Source organism: Neopelma chrysocephalum, unplaced genomic scaffold (genome assembly GCF_003984885.1).
Source record: "Neopelma chrysocephalum unplaced genomic scaffold, ASM398488v2 Primary Assembly neopelma1_262, whole genome shotgun sequence".
In the NCBI taxonomy this organism is placed as follows: Eukaryota; Metazoa; Chordata; class Aves; order Passeriformes; family Pipridae; genus Neopelma; species Neopelma chrysocephalum.
Window position 1 is genome coordinate 56,480 of NW_020897924.1, and position 18,859 is coordinate 75,338.

The following is an 18,859-nucleotide window of genomic DNA, read 5'->3' on the forward strand; positions in this document are numbered from 1 at the left end:
GGTGCCGGTATCCTCGGCGGGGCGGTGCCCGCGCTGCCGGCGGGCGGAGCGGGCGCGGCCATGGCGCTGAACCTGGCCAAGAACGGGCGGGCGCTGCAGGAGGCCTACGGCAGCGTGGTGGCGGCGGGCAGCGCCACGGACTGGTGAGGGGCCGGCGGGGGCTCCGGGGGCCGTGACGGGACAGCGGGGGCGATGGGGAGCTGGGGGGCGGGGGGCGAGGGGGGGATGAGGGGGTTTCAAGGGGGCTGTGGGGTGTTTGGGGGATGTTTGGGGGGATGAGGGGGTTGCGAGGGTCTGTGGGGTGTTTGGGGGATGTTTGGGGGGATGGGGGTGTGCGAGGGTCTGTGGGGTGTTTGGGGGCTGTGTGTGTTTAGGGGGGCTGAGGATGGCTGGGGTGGGGGATGGGGATGCAGGGGGAACGGGAGGGGGTGGGGAGGGGGCGGAGGGGTGGAAGCAAAACGGATGGCTGAGGATGGGTGATCTGGGGGAAGATTTAGGGCCGGGCCAGTGTGTTGTGGGGGGATGTGGAGTGTCAGGGAGTGTGGGGGTGCTTGGGGGGCATGTGGAATGTATAGAAGGGATCAGGGGTGTGGGTAGTGTGAGGGGGTGAGGGGTGTGTAGGGGGGCTGTGGGTGTGTGTGAGGGGCTGTGAGGTGTATAGAGGGGATCCGGGCTGTGGGGGTGTCTGGGGGGATCAGTAAGTCCCTGGGCTGTGGGGTGGGCAGTGTGTGGGGTGGGGGTCTCTGTGGGGCTCTGAGCTTCAGGAGGTGTCAGGGGTGTGTGAACACTCCAGATGGGCACCATGCTGGATAAAACTGGCTAAAAATCCCATTTCTGCCTTAATTTTAGGGCTCTGTTCACCTATGAAGGCAACAGCAATGACCTGCGGGTGGCCGGCTCTGGAGGTGAGTGTGGTGGGGTCTGTCCCCCCATTCCTGTGGGTCTGGGGGCTTCCAGGGCTCATGTCACTCTGCCTGCCTGGGATGTCAGGGGGTTTTTAACCCCAGAGGGTGTTTTGGGGAGTGCCCTTGATGGTTGGACAAGGGTGGCAGCTGTGTCAGGGTGTCCAGTGTGATTTTGGAGCGAGGAATATGGAGCAGAGACTTGCTGGCAGCTCTGCTTCTCCTTCCCTTTCATTCTCCTCCTTTCCAAAGGATCCAGAGTTTGGACCCTGGTTGCTCTGTGCATCTCTGAAGTATTTTAGATCCCGGATTTAGGCAGGACCATGTGGCGCTCCAGCCGTTCACCCAGCTGGGGCTCCCACTAAATGCTCCTGAAGCCCCTCACATCCAATTCTCTCCTTCCCACGATTTTTTTTTTTATTTTTTATCTGACTACTGGTTCCCCTAAAACACTCCTGGCTGGGAAGCTAAAACTATCGGGAAGCAGTGCAATAGAGGATTTCCCCACTCTAGGGATTTGTATCCTCTCATCCCTCCCTGGCTTCTTCCCAAATTTCCAAGTGTTTCTCCCAACCCACAGAGTTCTGTGGAAGTTTCTGGGATGCTCTGCAGGGCCTGGCAGAGCCCACGGAGCCAGGGCCATGGTGCTGGGGAATTTTGTTCAGGAAAAGCTCTTGTTGAGCCACAGATGAGGGTTTTGGGGAGCTGCAGAGGGTGTGCCCCGAGCTCCTCACAGATCCCTTCTCCCCCCAGCATTCCCGTCATGTCCTTCCATGCCAGCACTCACCCAACCGGCTTCAGACTTCCAGCCTTCAACTTCCCTGCTGGGTTTGGAGCCAAATTTAGAGCCAATGCATAAATATTTAATAGGGAGAGGGAAATGATCTGGGTGCTCCTGCAGTGCGGAGCGAGCCAGGCTGGGCTGTGCCCGTCCTGCCAGGGCTATTAAGGGTCAGTGGCTCTTTTCCCCCCGTTCAGGGCTCAGACAATCCAGTGCAGGGGAAATTGTGGTCTGGAGTAATTTTTTCAAGATGAGAGTGTGAGTTTTTGGTAGTTTTCCTCCATTCCTGGTAGCTTTTTGGCATAGTGGGAGCGATGCTGTGCCCTTCCCATTGCTCACCCAGCCCCTGCCTGAGGCCTGTGTGGGATTTTCCCCCTGGGATTCACTTCTGAGCCCCCAAGTCTGACGCTGAGACCACCCTGGGTGTGTTTACAGCGAGGGAAGCGTTGGGGCAGGAGGTGGACAAGCAGGGCCCTACCCCATGTCGCCCTCTTGGTTCCTTCTCTACTTCCTGTCTGACAAAGCAGGTACAAAGCTCAGCCAGTTCCTCCACCACTTCCCAGCACCATTCCTGCCCTCACTGAGGTGTTTTCCGGCCGTGCCGGTGCTCACTGGAGCGTGGTTTTGTACAGGAACCTGTGGGCAGAGCTGGCAGCTGCCTGCTTTCATTAAAGCCTCTGATTAATCTGGGGATGTGAGCAGCTCCTTCCCCTTCTCTGCCATCCCTTCACTTGGTTACGGATCCAGGATCTTTCTGTATGGGGTTTGTGAAAGCCTGAGGAAGAGGAACTGGGTGATGAAGGCTGCTGAGAATGGGGGTGGGTGAGAGAAGGCTGGGGCTTGGCTCCCAAATAATTCTGTGGATGACAAATCATCAGGTAATGGAAGGACCAGGGTAAACACTGGGGGCTCTGAGATGATCCTGTGATAGGACATTCCCAAATCTCACAGGGATAATCTCCAAGGAATAAGGAGCTGGGAGGCTGCAGCCTCCATGGGTTTGGCTGTTCCCAGCATGTGTATGGAATGGGCTGGACTCACCCCCTCTCCTTCCTCCCGGGGCAGACGGGGGGCTGGAGGAGATGGTGGAGGAGCTCAACAGCGGGAAGGTGATGTACGGCTTCTGCCGGGTGAAGGATCCCAACTCCGGGCTGCCCAAATACGTCCTCATCAACTGGGTGAGTGGAGATGGACCTCAGTTTATCGGGGAGGGAACTGGAGCCCCTGTGCCCTGGGGCCAGGCTGGGAGAGCTGGGGGTGTCCAGCCTGGAGAAGAGAAGGTTCTGGGGACACCTTAGTGCCCGAAGAGCCTCCAAGAGATCTAGAGAGAGGGTCAGGCTTGATCCAGGTGCTGCTGCCATGGGTGCAGCTGGGATGGGCTCAGGTGAGCCGATGGTTTCTCTTTACAGACAGGTGAAGGTGTCAATGACGTGCGGAAAGGAGCCTGCGCCAACCACGTCAGCACCGTGGCCAACTTCCTAAAGGTCTGATCCTCCCCATGTCCTCCCTTAGGGAATCATGGAATGCTTTGAGTTGAAGAGACATTATAGACCATTCACTTCCAGCCCCCTGCCATGAGCAGTGACACTTTCTACTTAGACCAGGTTGCCAAAAAATCTGTCTGGAGATTTTCTCCATCTCACCAGAACCCTTTTCCTTCCCTTGGGGGCTCCGGGAGTGCAGACAGGACCCACCAGGGCAAGGTGGTGGGTTTGGGGGCTCCCAGAGTGACCCCTGCACCCCTGTGCTGGTTCTTTCTGCTCAGGGGGCTCATGTCACCATCAATGCCCGGGCAGAGGAGGACGTGGAGCCTGAACTTATCATGGAGAAAGTGGCCAAGGCCTCTGGAGCCAACTACAGCTTCCACAAGGAGAGCAGCAAGTTCCAAGACTCAGGGCCTCAGGCTCCTGTGGTGAGTTGAATCTGTGAGGGTTTTGGGGTGGTCCCTCTGGGTGGGGGAGGGTCTGAGACCACTCTCATCCAGTGATGGAAGTGGCTCCCTGGGCATTGACATGTCCATGGAATGTTCAGCCTGGAGAAGGGAAGGCTCCATGGAGACCTTAGAGCCCCTTCTAGTGCCTAAACAGACTCCAAGAGAGCTGGAGAGGGACTTTGGAGAAGGACCTGGAGTGACGGGACAAGAGGCAATGGGTTTACACTGACAGGGCAGATTTGAAGCATGGAATCATGGAATGGATGGGTTGGAAGGGACCTTAAAGCTCATCCAGTTCCACCCCCCTGCCTTGGCAGGGACACCTTCCACAAGACCAGGTTGCTCCAAGCCCTGTCCAACCTGGCCTTGGACACTTCCAGGGATGGGGCAGCCACAGCTTCTCTGGGCAACCTGTGCCAGGGCCTGCAATTGCCCTTTTTTGGCAACATACACGTTGCTGGCCTCAAATTTTGGGGCAAAGCATCAGGTTATAGGAACTTCTTAGAAGAAGTCCCAGACTGCTGATTTGGGCTGATTTTTGACAAAAAATGCAAAAATGGTGATTTGTCTGTGCCTTTCCCCCCCAGGGCTCCGTCTACCAGAAGACAAACGCGATGTCCGAAATCAAGCGGGTCAATAAGGATAATTTCTGGGCCAAAGCAGAGGTGAGCACATGCCTCGGAGCACGAAGCCTTTGGATTTAGCTGGAGATTACTCTCCACGTGCTGTGTTCCCTGTCTGGGAATTGGGTAATGCTGCCTGGAATCAGAGATCCAGAGCTCAGGGAAGTGCAGAGCTGCTGCCTTCCGGTGCTCAGGGAGGAGGGGCTGAGTCCTGAAGGGGAAGGTGCTCCTCTTTCTCATCTGAATTTGGCTCAGGGCTGCTGCAGTGGGCACGGGGGAGGGGGGCTGGGGTGCACCCCAGCTCCAAATGAACCGTGTTTGGGTGAGGAAACTGATTTTTGTCCCCTCTGAAGGCTGCCCTGTGTTTCCTTCCCCTTTCGTGTTGGGTTTTACTGGGGTTTAATGATGTGTGAACCTTCTGGCTGGGGGCCACAGCCCTGGGACCTGCTGCGTGCCCCGGGATGCAGAGGGCTGGGGGCAGTGTGACCCCCACCCCTCCGTGCCCGTGTGCCCTCAGAAGGATGAGGAGAACCGGCGGCTGGAGGAGAAGAGGAGGGCGGAGGAAGAGCGGCAGCGGCTGGAGCGGGAGCGGCGGGAGCGGGAGCTGCAGGAGGCAGCAGGGAGGGAGCAGAGGTTCAAAGCCAGATCCAGTGAAATCGAAGCCCAGAAGTGAGTGGGATGTTGGGAATGATTCCAAGAGGCCGTCCTGCCCTCTGGGATCTCTCGGTGGTGCTGGGTATCCTTGTCACCACGTCTGTGAGCTGTCCTGACTCCTGCAGAGGTTGTTCCTCAGGGAATGGTGGATCATGTCCATGCATTCCTCACTGCTGGAATTCCTGCAATCCCAGGAAATCTCCTTTAAGGGAGCATACGTGGAGAGGATTTTGCTCTGGGGTGAAGGGAGCATCTCCCTAGCTCTCCCTGCCCACTGATCCCCCTCTTGCTTCCCAAACTCCTCCCTGACACCCATGGCCCCTGTTTTGGGGTGCTGGAGGTCTAGACTGGCTTTGGGGGAATCTGAGCCCTGAGGGACTGCAGGGAAGTCTGCTTGGTCCCCACATCTGGATGCTCATGTCCATATCCCTGAGGAAGAGATTTCTCTGGATTGATCCCAATATTTGGAGCTGCTCCTGCCCCTCTCACAATGTTCCTCTCTCCAAGGGTGACCTGTGACTCCTCATCTGGCCCCTAAGTGAGGGGGAATGTCCCCAGAGTGAGGGGGACATCCTTCCTGTGCTCTTCCTGGGGAGCTGCAATGGGCTGAGGTCCCAAATCCTTGGTTTTAACCCCAGTTTGTCCCCACAGGAGACTCCAGCAGCAACAGGAGGCTGAGAACAGGGACAGAGAGCAGCAGCAATGGGTGAGCTCTGGCATTGGCCCCAGGCGAGGTTTATCCATGATGGAGGGGATAGGGACCCGGGATAGGACAAGTGGAAATGGCCTCAGGTTGCGCAGGGGAAGTTTAGGTTGGATATTGGGATAATTCCTTCATGGTAAAGGGCTGCCCAGGGCAGTGGTGGAGTCCCCAGCCCTGGGAGGATTTAAAAGACACGCGGGTGTGGCACATGGGGACATGGGTGGCCTTGGCAGTGCTGGGGAAACGGTTGGACCTGATGATCTCAGAGGGCTTTTCCAATCTGAATCATTCCATGATTCCATGAAACCAAGTGCCTTTTCTCAGCCTCCCTCCCAGATCCAGGGTTTCTTCTCCATTCCCCCTCCATTGCCTTGTCAGTTCCTTGGGTCCAGAGGAGGCAGGATGGGGCTGGAGGGGGCTGGAGGGGGCAGAAGAGGCAGGAAGGGGATAGGATGATGCTGGAAGGAACTGGATGGGCCTGGAGCAGCTGGATGCGTCCAGAGTGGGCTGGCTCAGCACCCAGACCCTCTCTTGTGCTGCAGAAAGAGCAGGCTGAGGAGTACGAGACCCGGCAGAGGAAGGGCTTCAAGAGAAGCGAGTCGGTGGAGAAAGCCCAGGTACGGAGCTGGGAGCTCTGGGGGGTGTCTGCCTCGGCTCTGCCCCCCCTGCTGCTCTGTGACCTTGACGTGGCATCTGGGCCCTTCCCCTGGGCAGGAGGCTGCGACTCTGATTGCACAGAGAGCCGTGAACCCCCGCGACATCTTCAAGCAGAGGGAGAGAGCGGGGCCAGGGGACACGGGGACACCGGCCCAGCCAGGTACGGTGTGAGGGGACACGGGGAGGGTGGCACTGCCAGGTACGGTGTGAGGGGACACGGGGACACCAGGTATGGTGTAAGGGACACAGGGAGGGTGATGGGGGCCAGCCCCAGTCCCCCCCTGTGTCCCAGTGGAGCAGGGTCCCAGTGGGGTTCCAGTGGGGCAGTGATGCTGTGAGGCCGCTGTTCCGGCTGAGAACGGGCAGCTCTCATCACATCGATGTTCTCTGTGGTGTCCCCCCCGGCTCCTGCCATTTTCCAAAGTGAGGTTCCAGTTGTGCCAAGTTTTAACCACCAAGACAGAAGTTTTCCATACTCTGCCTTCCCTTCTGAACCCTAAATTTCATTTTTTTCAATGGAAGTTCAATACATTGACACCAGAAAGACACCACCATTGCAATCTATCCTGACTGCCCAAAGTTCTGCCCAAATTTTTGCATTGCCCGAGCCAAGCAGGATGTTGGAAGAGCCTGATTTGATTTCTCTGATAGAAACCAGGAAGTTTGCAAACCAGAGCTGAGAGCAGCTGAGGAAGTCACTGTGAGCACACGACACCCCTGGGTGACTGCCTCCTCCTCCTCAGCCCAACCCCCTCCAAATCACCTTAAATTGATTCATTGAATAATCACTTTTACTTGGTGACAGGAGCACAAATCCCTTCTTCCTTGGGCAGGCAAGGCATGAATGGGAGAGGAAGAAATGCCACACTGGGAAAATGTCCTTTTTGCTGGTTAAACATCAGGGGGAGAGGCTGATTTTGAGGTATTTCATTAGGATTTGATGGTTTTCATGGAAGAAAAGGAGATAAATACCCTGGAACTGATCAGACTCAGAGGTGAGGGTAGACTGGAGTCTTGGTGTGGTAGGGTTTGTCTGGCAATTCTTCTCCTCAGCTTTTGTTTGGTTTAGAGGTGGAGATGGGGAGATAACAGTGCACAGTTCACTCTTGCCACAGGAAATGCACTGGCAGAAACCAGTTTGCATCATCCCCTCCCAGTCTGATGTCTGTGGCATTCAGACTGCTCCAAAAATCACCCTGGAGAGCCAGTGGCAGGGTCTCCCAGCTCCTCTTCCTCCCTCAAAATCTTTTTTTTTTTTTTTTTAATTTTCCCTTGGCTGCTGCTGCTGTAACCAGTTGCCAAACTTGTTTTCCACAACTGGGATTAGAGCTGGAAAATCCTGCTTGGGAAGGTGACTCAGCAGCACCCTTGGGTGCACAGTTGTGGGCTGGGAGTCCCGCTGCCTGCCCAGCTCCTGCAGCCCCTTAGTCTCCTTTTCCAGGGAAGCTCCGCAGCCCATTCCTGCAGAAGGAGGTGAACTCTGTGCCCAGTCCTGCCTCCCCCAGCCGAGATGTTTGGGGGTCACCGCCAGTGTCCCCAGTACCTGCAGCAGGTACGTGCTTGGCTCCCTCCCCAAAGCTTTTCTCCACATCTTTCCAAATAGATTCCACAAAATTGGGCATGTTGAGGCCTGGCTCAAAGACTCCATCTGTTTTTCCCATTCCTTGGACCAGGAACCCCCGTGTTTGTCTCCAGCCAGGGCTTAGTGTGATGCTGAGGATGAGGATGGTTCCTCCTAGTCCTCAGCCGAAGGCGCAGTGTCCAGGGGATGAGGATATCTCCTGCTGAAAGGCTGGAATTCAGCTCTGAGCACCCCCAGCCCCCTCCAGACCACGGGGGCTTTGACAGTCACACTTGGACTTGCCCAAAGTGCCCCGAGACACAGCTGAGGCCCCTGTGCAGGGGTTTCCCAACTCAAGAGTTAGACTGGGCTGTTTCCCTGTCCCAGTAAAGACCAGTACACAGCCACAGAGTGCCAGGACAAGGGGGAATGGCTTCCTACTGCCAGAGGGCAGGGTTAGATGGGATATTGGGAAGAAATTCTTCCCTGGGAGGGTGGGGAGGCCCTGGCACAGGTTGCCCAGAGAAGCTGTGGCTGCCCCATCCCTGAAAGTGTCCAAGGCAGGTTGGATGGGGCTTGGAGCAACCTGGGCCAGTGGAAGGTGCCCCTGCTTAACCACTTCCCAGTGGTTTGGGACAGGGAGCGATTCCAGAAGAGGTCTGGCTGTGCCCAGAGGTCTCCCCATGTGCACCCCATGGGTGGCACTGAGGGTTGGCCTTGTCCCTGAATCATGGAATCACAGGTTGGTTTGCATTGGAAGGGATCTGAAGGACCATCTAGTTCCACCCCCCCGCCATGTGCAGGGAGGAGGTGAGGGCAGAAATGAGGTGGGGGCCAGGGATGATGAGGTGGGGTTTAGGGACAACAAAGTGGGGGCCAGGGATGAACTGAGGACCAGGGACAAGCTGTGGGGCCAGGGATGAGGTGGGGGGCAGGGACGGGCTGAGGGCCAGAAACAAGGAGAGGGCCAGGGGTGAGGCAGAGACCAGGGACAAACTGGGGCCCAGGGATGTGCTGAGGGCCAGGGCCATGATCCGGTGTAGCCAGGCCACCATCACCACTAGATGCTGCTCTTGGCCATGGCCTCCACTCCAGCCCTTCCCCTCCATGGGAACATGGTTCATCTGGAGTGAGTTTATCCCTTCCCTCTCGGAGATCCTGGATCTCTCCCTTGTCCTTTTCATTGCTCCCTAAACCCCTGCTTGCTCTCTTCTGTGCTTCCTGCCTGCCCCATCCCATGGTCCAAGCAAGCTCCATTCCCTGGCTGGACAGGAGATCTGGGGGACACCCAGCTTCCACCAGGAATGTGCTGTCACTCCAGCCTGGAGCAGGAGCCAGATGGACAGGGGAACAGGGCATGATTTTGGTGACAGATGCCATGTTTCTCCTCAGGACGAGACTCTGGGTACAATTCTGGCGTCCCGGTGTCCCGTGTGGAAGAGACGAATCTGTACGAGGAGCCGCCGGAGCCCTCAGCCATCTATGAGGAGCCCCCCCAGGTGCGTTCGGGGGGGGGACCCCTGAGGAGGGGCCAGGATTCATGTGGGAGAGCGTGGCTTTATCCTTTAGGATGAGTCTGGAACCCTTTTCTGGGCTAAAATCAGTAGGAGAGACCCCGGAGCTCACGTGCATCCGCCTGGTGAGGGGGTGCTGCTGGATCCCTCCCCAGTGCTCCCAGTGGGAGACACTGGTGCTGAGCCCCTGGCACCCATCCCATACTCCAGGGCCATCCAGCTGTTGTCAGTGCTCCAGAGCCAGTGAGGGGAGAGGGTCCACAGGCCTCTTCCAAAGCCCTTTCTCCTCCTTCTCCTGCACATCCAAATCCAGCAGAGCTGACATTCCCAGCTATTCTTGGCATGATCCAATATTCTCCAGTGGCTAATAGTGGGGTTGTGCTGTGCTTCCCTTGGAGATGTGGGGCCCTTTGGTTTCCTCTCCTCTGCTCACCAAACCATCAGCATTCCAAACATCATTTTATCATTCTGGAATTTGTCTGGAATTGTCCAGCGGATTCCAAAGGATTCCAGAGTAGATGGGCTGAGCAATCCCCTCAGCCTTTCCAGAGGAAAGCAAATGACAGCTGGCTCAGGCTCCAGCAGAAACACTTGGGAAGCTGGAGCTTATCCATGGGAGTTGAACCTCTGTCTGCAGGGGGGACCCCAAGGGATAAGGATCCAGACGGGTTGTCTGCCACTGGTCTCCAGTGGTTTTGTTGGGATGAAATCTCAAGGGATAGGGATCAGTGCTGACTGGGAGGTGGCCACCTTGACTCTTCGGCTCAGGGTTGGTTTGGTCTCCTGGGTCCCATGGCAGAGACATGTGGCAAGACCTTCCCAGAGCCCAGGTTTTATTCCGGGGGGCACCCGGGACCTCCAGACTCTGAGCCCCAGGGGCTGATCTACATCTCTGGGTGCTTCACGTTGCTGTTTTCCTCCCTCCCCCTCTTCTCCTGGTAATTCCTGTTCTCCCTCTCTCCTTCCTTCCTGAAGGAACAAGTGGACGATGCCAAATACGACTATGGGCTGCAGTACCAGGAGCCGCCGGACCTGGCGGGGAAGGGGCTCTGTGCCCGAGCGCTCTACGACTACCAGGCTGGTGAGACCCACAGCCATTCCCTGTGTCCTGCCACTCCAGGTCCTTGTCCAAAGTCCCTCTGCAGCTCTCTTGGAGCCCCTTTAGGCACTGGAAGGTGCTCTCAGGTCTCCCCAGAGCCTTCTCTCCTCCAGGTGAACACCCCCAGCTCTCCCAGCCTGTCCCCAGAGCAGAGGGGCTCCAGCCCCCAGAGCATCTCTGAGACCTCCTTTAGACTTGCTCCAGCAGCTCCACACTCCTCTTATGTTGGAAACACCAGAGCTGGGAGGGTACAGGTGGTCTGACCCCCCCTCCTCTCTGTTCCATTCCAGCTGATGACACCGAGATCTCCTTTGATCCCGAGAACATCATCACCAACATCGAGATGATTGACGAGGGTTGGTGGCGTGGCTACGGCCCTGACGGTCACTTCGGCATGTTCCCTGCCAACTACGTGGAACTGATAGAGTAGGGGGGGCTGGCGGGGGGGGCTGGTGGGGGGCTCCAGACCCCTGGGACTGCTGCAGACCCCTGGGACCATTCCAGCCTCCTGGGACCACTCGGCTCCTGCCTGATTCTTCCAAATGACGTGTGGCTTTTTCTTCTTCTCTATTTCTTTCTCTCTCTAAGTGAAGTGCCATTCCCCACTCCCTGGGCAGCAGGGTCCACCCAGGTGCTGCCCCCCGTCCCCCATAGCTGCCCTTGGGTGGGTGAAGGGTCCCATCCTACCCTGAGCCCCACAGTGCTGGTCTCCCCTTCCTCCCTTGGCTTTGGAGTGGGAAGGAGGGAGGTGGCAAATCCCTCACAGGGCATTTTCAGGGAACAAATTACCTCCCCCCTGCGCTTTCTCTCACCCTGTGACCTTGGACCTGCTGCAGCCACACCGGAGAAGCCACTTTCCCAATTTTATTTCACCAGCAAAGCTCATCAGAATGGTTTTGCCATCCCATGGGGTCGACATCACCAGCAGAGCTGAATCCTGGCTCTGTTCCCCCCCCAACCCTGAGCACCCTGAGATCGCCACACGTGAACCTGTGTTTTCCTCCCTGCTCTCCCCACCAGAGGGTTTCCCTTCCCTCTCCCCCAGTCATGCTCCAGGGATTTAATTGGGAGTGAATAAGCTCCCCTGCAGCGCAGATCCAGCCAGGCCAAGCGGGTGGGACCTCCCCCATTACCCCAAATTCACTGTGAACGAGGAAAAGCCCAGCCCCTCCCCCACATTGAGTTTCCCACCTCAGTGTCACTTTAGGAGTAGGAGAGGATGGGGTTGGGGGTGTCAGGGGGTCCTGGTTCACCCACCCCTTCCACTGGGGAACATGGTGGCTCCTCTGAGCCCCTCCCCTGGGCTCCTTCCCCCTCCCTCTCCCCCTACCCCAGGCCCTCTCCAGCTACAATAAAAGGGCTTTTCCTTGGTGATGGATGCGACAGGATGTGGGTGGGAATTGGGGTGGAATGCCAGGGGTTTGGTGTCCCTAATGCCAGACGTGTTGTCACATCAGGTTGTCATGAGCAGGGGCCAAGGGAGCGGTAACTGGGGACATAATTAGTTCCAACACTAATTATCTGGGTCTAATGAGGGAGGGAGCAGCCAGCAGTGATGGGGGTTGCAGGGTCTGGCTGGCCCCAGGGTGGTGAGGGGTTTTGTGGGTGTTGTTGGTGACACTGGGGACATTAGGGATGCAGGGACTGTGGAGAGAGCAGAGGGTGGGACATTCGAGGATGTGGACATGGAGGTACACTGGGCATTTGGAAGTATCAGGGGCTTGAGCACATGGGTGATTTGGGGACGTGGGGGACGCAGGGTGGCAGCCAGTTGGGAGCCACGGGCCATCTCCCACCTTTCCCAACCACTTTGGGGTCAGGTGGTCACACAAGGACTGGGGCTCCTGGTCACTATGGGTGCTGCCAGCCCCTGGGGACATCCTGTAGCTGTGGGTATCACCCCATGGGGCAGAGGGCTGGTGCCCTGGTGACACAGGTGGCCCTGTAGGGTGTCGTGTGGTGTGTCATCACACCAGGGTGGTGGGGACACCTTTGTCCCCTGCAGGGCCATTGCCCTGTCCTGAGTCCCCTCGTGTCCCCCCATCCCCAGGGCTGGTACCACACCCAGAGCAGCCAGACACAGGATGTGGCACTGTCCCTTTATTCTCCGGGGCCTGAGCAAGGGAGTGAGATGCACGGGCACGGGGTGGGCACAGCGTGGCACAGGCACACTCAGGAAGGTGGTCAGGGGGGTGCAGGTGGCTGAGCTATGGCAGCAGTGGTGGGAGGAAGGTGTATTGTGGGCATGGCATGGTTTGGGATGGTGTAGAGATGAGGATGGAGGTAGGCACAGGGTGGGCAAAGGAGTGGGGATGACAGGATGGCACAGGGGCAGGGATGACACGGGTTTGGGGATGGTGTGGAGGAGGGATGGCATGGGGATGGGGTTGGCATAAGAAGGAGATGGCTTGGACTTGGGGATGAGGTAGGGATGGGAAAGGAAGTGACGTGGACATGGGGATGGCACAGGGACGGACAGGGATGACGTGGGCATGGGAGGGCAAAGGCGTGGGGATGACACAGGGAATGGCACAGGAACGGGGATGACACAGGCTTGGGGATGGCAGGAGATGGTTGTGGCATGGACACGGTGGGCAAAGGCACAGGGATAGCATAGCAATGGAGATGGCATGGGCTTGGCATGGGTTGTCAAGGATGTGATGCACAAGGATGTGAGTGACAATGGCATGGGCATAGGGATGGCACAGTGACAGGGATGGCTGAGCAGGGCACAAGCATTGCAGGGAGCTGGCACAGCCAGCATAAGCCTAGTGACACCCTGGGCTGGGCACTGGCCCCATGGGCACCTGCTGCTCACTTCCAGCTGGTGAAGAACTGCTTGAAGAGGGGCGTCTCGCAGCCCTGGGGCAGGATTTCCACCTGCCGGGACAGCAATGGGGACAGGGACGGGACAGGGATCGGGAGGGGGTGATGCTTCCCATGTCAGCCCCTGGGCACCCCTCACCACCTGCACCCACCTGTGTCTGGGGCGGGTGGCCCATGCGGGCGATCACCTCCTCGGCCACCCTGAGGGCTGCCCGGCGCTCCTGCTCGTTGGCCTTGCGCCCTGCGGGTGGGGATATCAGAGCCGTTCTGGGCACGGCCCCCGTCTCCGTGTCACCCTGTGTCCCCACCCCAGGCACCTTTCCAGACGTAGACCTTCCCGCCGGCGCCGTTGTCCAGCACGAAGCAGTCATCGGGGCAGAGCAGGCTCTGGCTGAAGGGGCTGCCGGCGGCCACCTGGGTCAGGTCCATGCGCCCTGTCGCGTCCGACACCTGCCCGTGGAGGGGACGTCACTGCGGGGTCACCCAGAGCCCGGTGTCCTTCTACCCAGCCACTGCAGCATTCCCCATCCATGCCTGCCTCAGGGCACCCGCGTGTCCCCAGGCCATGCCCAGCCCCATATGCTCTCTGGGGCCACCAAGGTGTGTCTGCTGGCCATGCACAGCTCCCTGTGGCTTTCCTAGAACCACCAGAATGTTCCCTGGCTGTCCGCAGCTTCATGTACTCCCAGGGGCCACCACAGTGTCCCCTGGTGTTGCCCAGTCCCATGTCTCCCATGGGACCACTGCACTGTCCCTGGCTATGCCCGACCCTAGAATCACCATGGTGTCCCCTGGCCATCTCCATCCCTGTGCCCTCCATGGTGACACTCAGCCATGCCCAGCCCTGGTGCCACAGGGGTGTCCTGCCATGTCCTTGCCTTGTAGAGCACGGCTGCCCCCGCGTTGCTCTGGTCGGCTGCCACGTCCTCCTCGGGGCTGCCCTCCTGCAAGGGGGGCTTGGGGCCCAGCACCTGCCGGGGGATGAGATGGGGGTGTCACAGAGCCACCCCAGGGACACCCATGTCCCCCTCTCCTCCCAGTGAGGACGTACCTGGACCATCTCGGGTGGCTCCTCGCCATCCACCACGATCTCCAGGCGCGCCTTGCCACCCCGCTCGCTGTCCCGGATGGCCACAGCCAGCTCCTGTGCCCTGCTGCGCTCCAGGACGTTGCTCCGGGCCCCACACCACACGAAAAGGGTCTGGGGACAGGGAGGGGAACAGTGGTGATGGAGCCACCCCACAGTGGTCCCCAACCTGCCTCAGCCAGGCTGGGGATGGAGCAACCACTGGGGTTGAAGCTGGTCCAGGAAGATGCTGTGATGGGCAGAGGGACACTCCAATGGATGGACAGACACCCCAACCATCAAACCCTGCTCTGGATAGGGGGACACCCCAAGAGATCAGTGGGCACCCCAAGAGACAGACACCCCAACAGATGGACACCCCGAAAATGAGGCAGACACCCCTGCAGATGGCTGGGCGCTTGGAGAGATGGACAGACACCCCAACAGAAGGACAAACAGCCAGTCCTATGGAGGTACAGGTACCCCAACCAAGAGGGACACCCCAATGAGCTGATGGATGCCCCAGAGGACAGAGGGACACACAGGACACGTTGAACTTGCCCCCTCCTCCCCACCACGTGAGAAGGGTCTGGGGGCCAGAGATGGGGACAGCAGGCTCAGGGAGGGGGCAGGTGCACCCCGCTCACCTGTCCCAGGTCAAGGAGGAAGCAGTCCCCCGAGTTGAAGCTGGCCCAGGCTGGGTCTCGCTCACTCGCCCGGATCTTCCTCTTGCCCTTCACCTGGTACAGTTTGGGTGCAGGGCCGGGGCCGGGGCTGGGCCGGGTGGGCTTGAATGCTGAGGCCACACCACCCTCCTGCTGGCACAGGGGGCTCAGCACTCCGTGGGGTGTCCAGCACCAAATGGGGGTGGCAAACACCCAGCATGGATAGTTAGCACCTGGAGGGGATGCTGAGCACCCCATGGCTGTGCTGAGCTCTTGGTGGGGTGCCCAGCACCCAGTGGGGATGACAAGCATCCAGCATGAATGTGAGCACCCAGAAGGGATGCTGAGCACCTTCTGAGGGTGCCCAGCACCCAGTGGGGGTCCCTCTTGCTCAGCACAGATGAAGCAGAGTAGTGAGGGTGTGGAGAGCCCAACGGTGACGCTGAGCACCCATCTGGGGTGCTGGGAGCCTGGTTGGGGTGCTGCGTACTGGGAGGACCCCAAGTGCCGCTGGGCACCCCAGTACCTGGTAGGTGAGGCCGTGGGAGAAGTACTCCATGAAGAGGTCAGACTCGTTGCCCTGCACCTCACGGTGGGTGACGGGGCGCTCGCCCAGCAGTGAGCTCAGCTGGGTGGAGAGGAGGGCACAGGCGCCCCGCTCGTCCTGCGAGGAGTCCCGGCCTGTGGGCAGCCAGGTGAGCACCCAACCCCACCTACCCCCGGAGCCCCACAGTCCCTCCAGCACTCACCCATCCACAGGTGGAGGTGGGCGCGCTCCTCCGGCCCGTTGTGCAGCACCAGGTAGGAATCCCCGGAGAAGAAAACCCCCCCGGGCGGCCTCGGGGACCTCCACGGGCCGCAGCTGCTCCACCCGCCAGATGTGCAGCCCCGGGAGAGCGGCAGCAGGGCCGAAAGGGGAACCACTGCGGGGCAGGCAGGGGTGAGAGGGGGGCAATCGGGGAGGGGGGGGCAGTGGGGAGGGGACGTACCTTTTGGGGAGCGCGGTGTACATGGCGCTGGGGTGGTAGAGACGGATGGATGGACGGACCTGTGGATGGACGGATGGGGGGACACCGTGAGATGGACGCAAAGGATGGAGAGCCAGAAGGTCAAGGACACCCCAGGGGACAGATTATTACCCTGGAGGACAAATGGGTGCCCCAACAGATACCCAGAAGGACAAGTGGACACCTCGATAAACAATTAGACACTCAGAAGGACAGACAGATATCTGGACAGGTACCCAGGACAGAGGGACAACCCATTAGACAGACAGACACCATGATGGACAGATGGACACTCAGAAGGACAGACAGATGCCCCGACAGACAGATGCCCCAACAGACACACAGAAGGACAGACAGACTTGCCAGCAGACATCCAGAAGGGCAACTGAACACACCCAGATGGGCAGAGGGACACCCCGATGAACACCCAGATGGACAGAGGGGTACCTCACCAGGGAGACAGATGCCACAATGGACAGACAGACACCCAGAGGATGGACAGACACCCCTACGTACTGGTGGAGACCTCTATGGGTAAGGGAACACCCCCATGGACACACACCCCAATAAATGGACACCCAGGAAGATGGACAGACACCCAATAGTCAGAGGTGTCCTGACGGACAGTCAGACACCTGGAAGGGCAGACAGACACCCTAGCAGACCGACAGACCCCACGGGGGTGGGATGCACCAGGACAGACAGACAGAGATCCCCGAGGCACAAATCCCATGACAGACAGATGGACACCGCGCCAGCCCCTCCTCCGCACGAACGGACGGACCCCCGCGACGGACAGATGGACCCCCGAGGGACGCCCCGAGAAGCCCCGGCTCCGTCCAAGGCTCCGGCCGAGCAGCACCGACGGACGCCCCAACACCCGGAAGGCGCCGGCGGTGACTCAGGAGCAGGAAAGGGTGGGGACGGGGAGGGCGAGCAGGGGGGGACGGGGCTGGGCCACCCGTGTGGCTTCAAATGGAGGGGGCACTGAGCCCTGGGACCCCCACTCTGCTGGGAGCCCCCGCCCCCATGGGCTTCCCCTCCCCTCTGGGACCCCCACCCTGCTGCTGGGACCCCCACCCTCCTGAGCGCCGCCCCCGTGCAGGGGCCACCTAAACTCTGCCGGGACCCCTCCCTCCTGGACCCTTCCCCACTCTGCTGGGAGCCCCATTCCACTGGGATCCCCCCTCACCCTGCTGGTACTCCCACCATCCTGGGGACTGTCCTGGGGATCCCCCCCTCCTCCTGAGCAACCCCCCAACACTGCTGGATCAACCATACTCTCATGGAACCCCCCCACCCCACTGCTGGGACCCCCACCCTCCTGGATGCTCCCCCCGGGAGCCCCACCCTGCTGGGACCCTCATGGGACCCCTCAACTCTGCGGACACTGTACCCCATCCTACTGGACCACCCCCGTCCAGGGCACGCCTCTCCCCAGGACCCCCACCCACTAGAACCCAGTGTCACCCAGAGCACAGAGTGCCACCCATGGGCCACCCCCCCCGGGGGCTCCCAGGCTTCTTCTCTCCTGCCAGGGGCTGGGGCAGGCTTGGGACCCTACGGGGGTTGTACTGGGAAGGGGGGACTCTACTGGGTGTGAAGACTATACTGGGAGCTGTGCTGGGTGTGCTCTGTGGGGGGCTGAACTGGAAGGGGGCTGTATTGGGTGAGGGACTGTGCTGGGGGGTCCACACAGGGGCTGGGATTGGAGGGGGTGTGCTGGGAGCTGTACTGGTGGGGTTGCACTGCGAGGTTGTGCTGAGCTGTGCTGGTGAGGCTGGATTGGGAGGGGGTTATACTGGGGGACTGTACTAGGAATGGGGGGGGACTGTACTGGGTAGGGGTGTCTGCTGGGAGCTGTACTGGTAGGGCTGCACTGGGGGAGATATCTGTACTGGGAATAGGGGGGGCTGTACTGGGGGAAGGCTGTACTGCGGGGGATTGGGGATTCTGTAGTGGGGGAGCCATGACAGGTTAGGGAGGCTGTCCTGGGAGTGGAGCTGGAAGGGGAGGCGTCACGGGGGGCTGCATGGGGTGGGGTGGGGGCTGCAGCAGAGGCTCACTGGGCTGCACTGGGAGGCACTCGGAGGTGCAGGTGGGGCCCCCCCAGCTCCCGGCAGGCCCCAGCATTGCTGGGCAGTGAGTCATGGCCGGGGGGGCCACATGTGTGACGAGGGGGGGGCCACGCATGTGACGAGCACGGGAGGCCTGAGCTGCCACGTGGCCCCACCACCACCGCGGCCCAGGGAGCCTGCGGGGCCCGAGCGGGTGGGGGGCACCCAGTGCACCCCCCACCATCACCCCCTGCACCCTCCAGCACCCCAGGGGGCACTCCAGGGGTGCACACTCCAGCCTGAACCCCAATCCCGGGCAGGGGGAGTGTTGGGGGGGGTCACACATGTGTAATGTGTGCGCAACACGTGTGCAGGACGTGTGCAGTGTGCAGTGCACGGTCCCTGCGCGTGGTCCTGCCCCACACGCAGCTTGTCCTGTGTGCTCCGTGTGCAGCGTGTGCAGGGAGCCCAGGGCACTGCCAGGCATGTGCAGGGTGTGTGCAGTGCATGTGCCATGTGCTGTGCACGTCTCATGTGCAGTGTCTTCACGTGTGTAGTGTGTCCATGTGCTGCTCCAGCCAAGGGGGTTCCCGTGTGCTGTGCCTGCAGTGTCACGGGTGCAGGGGGGTGTGCCCAGGTGTGCGTGAGGCCCCGAGCCTGCATGTGCAGCACCCACAGGGGTGCAGGGGGGACAGGAGTGCAGGGGGTAGCGGGGGTTCAGGGTTTACAGCAGCACAGAGGGGTGGGTGGTACAGGGGTGCAGGGCTTACAGGGGGTTCAGGGCTTACAGGGGGTTCAGGGCTTACAGGGG

General features: G+C 59.8%; 2 protein-coding genes across 3 annotated transcripts; one reads left to right on the forward strand and one right to left on the reverse strand.

Annotated features, from left to right (window-relative positions):
* Positions 1-41: 41 nt before the first annotated feature.
* Positions 42-11,801, forward strand: DBNL (drebrin like). Of its 2 annotated transcripts, XM_027704260.1 has the most exons (14): positions 42-143; positions 850-905; positions 2,749-2,861; positions 3,093-3,167; positions 3,449-3,595; positions 4,204-4,281; positions 4,757-4,908; positions 5,545-5,599; positions 6,139-6,213; positions 6,311-6,413; positions 7,695-7,805; positions 9,207-9,313; positions 10,304-10,409; positions 10,718-11,801. In XM_027704260.1, the coding sequence occupies exons 1-14, from the start codon at positions 61-63 to the stop codon at positions 10,855-10,857; spliced, it is 1,401 nt and encodes a 466-aa protein (XP_027560061.1). In that variant the 5' UTR covers positions 42-60; the 3' UTR covers positions 10,858-11,801. The 2 variants fall into 2 exon arrangements, with proteins under 2 accessions (XP_027560061.1, XP_027560062.1); XM_027704261.1 differs by lacking the exon at positions 7,695-7,805.
* A 711-nt stretch (positions 11,802-12,512) lies between these two features.
* Positions 12,513-16,876, reverse strand: CAPG (capping actin protein, gelsolin like). The gene is given in 11 exon segments (XM_027704247.1): positions 12,513-13,307; positions 13,406-13,494; positions 13,571-13,703; positions 14,132-14,224; positions 14,305-14,454; positions 14,967-15,134; positions 15,511-15,665; positions 15,734-15,812; positions 15,814-15,907; positions 15,974-16,032; positions 16,797-16,876. Coding segments are annotated over 10 exon segments (1,050 nt in total). The 5' UTR covers positions 15,997-16,032; positions 16,797-16,876; the 3' UTR covers positions 12,513-13,241.
* Between the last annotated feature and the right edge of the window lie 1,983 nt (positions 16,877-18,859).

Bases quoted from the DNA above. Each gene is read 5' to 3' on its own strand.
- DBNL (XM_027704260.1), top strand. From the start codon at position 61: ATGGCGCTGAACCTGGCCAAGAACGGGCGGGCGCTGCAGGAGGCCTAC. The intron at 5,600-6,138 runs GTGAGCTCTGGC...CTTGTGCTGCAG, and splicing joins ACAGAGAGCAGCAGCAATGG to AAAGAGCAGGCTGAGGAGTA. The intron at 10,410-10,717 runs GTGAGACCCACA...GTTCCATTCCAG, and splicing joins GCTCTACGACTACCAGGCTG to CTGATGACACCGAGATCTCC.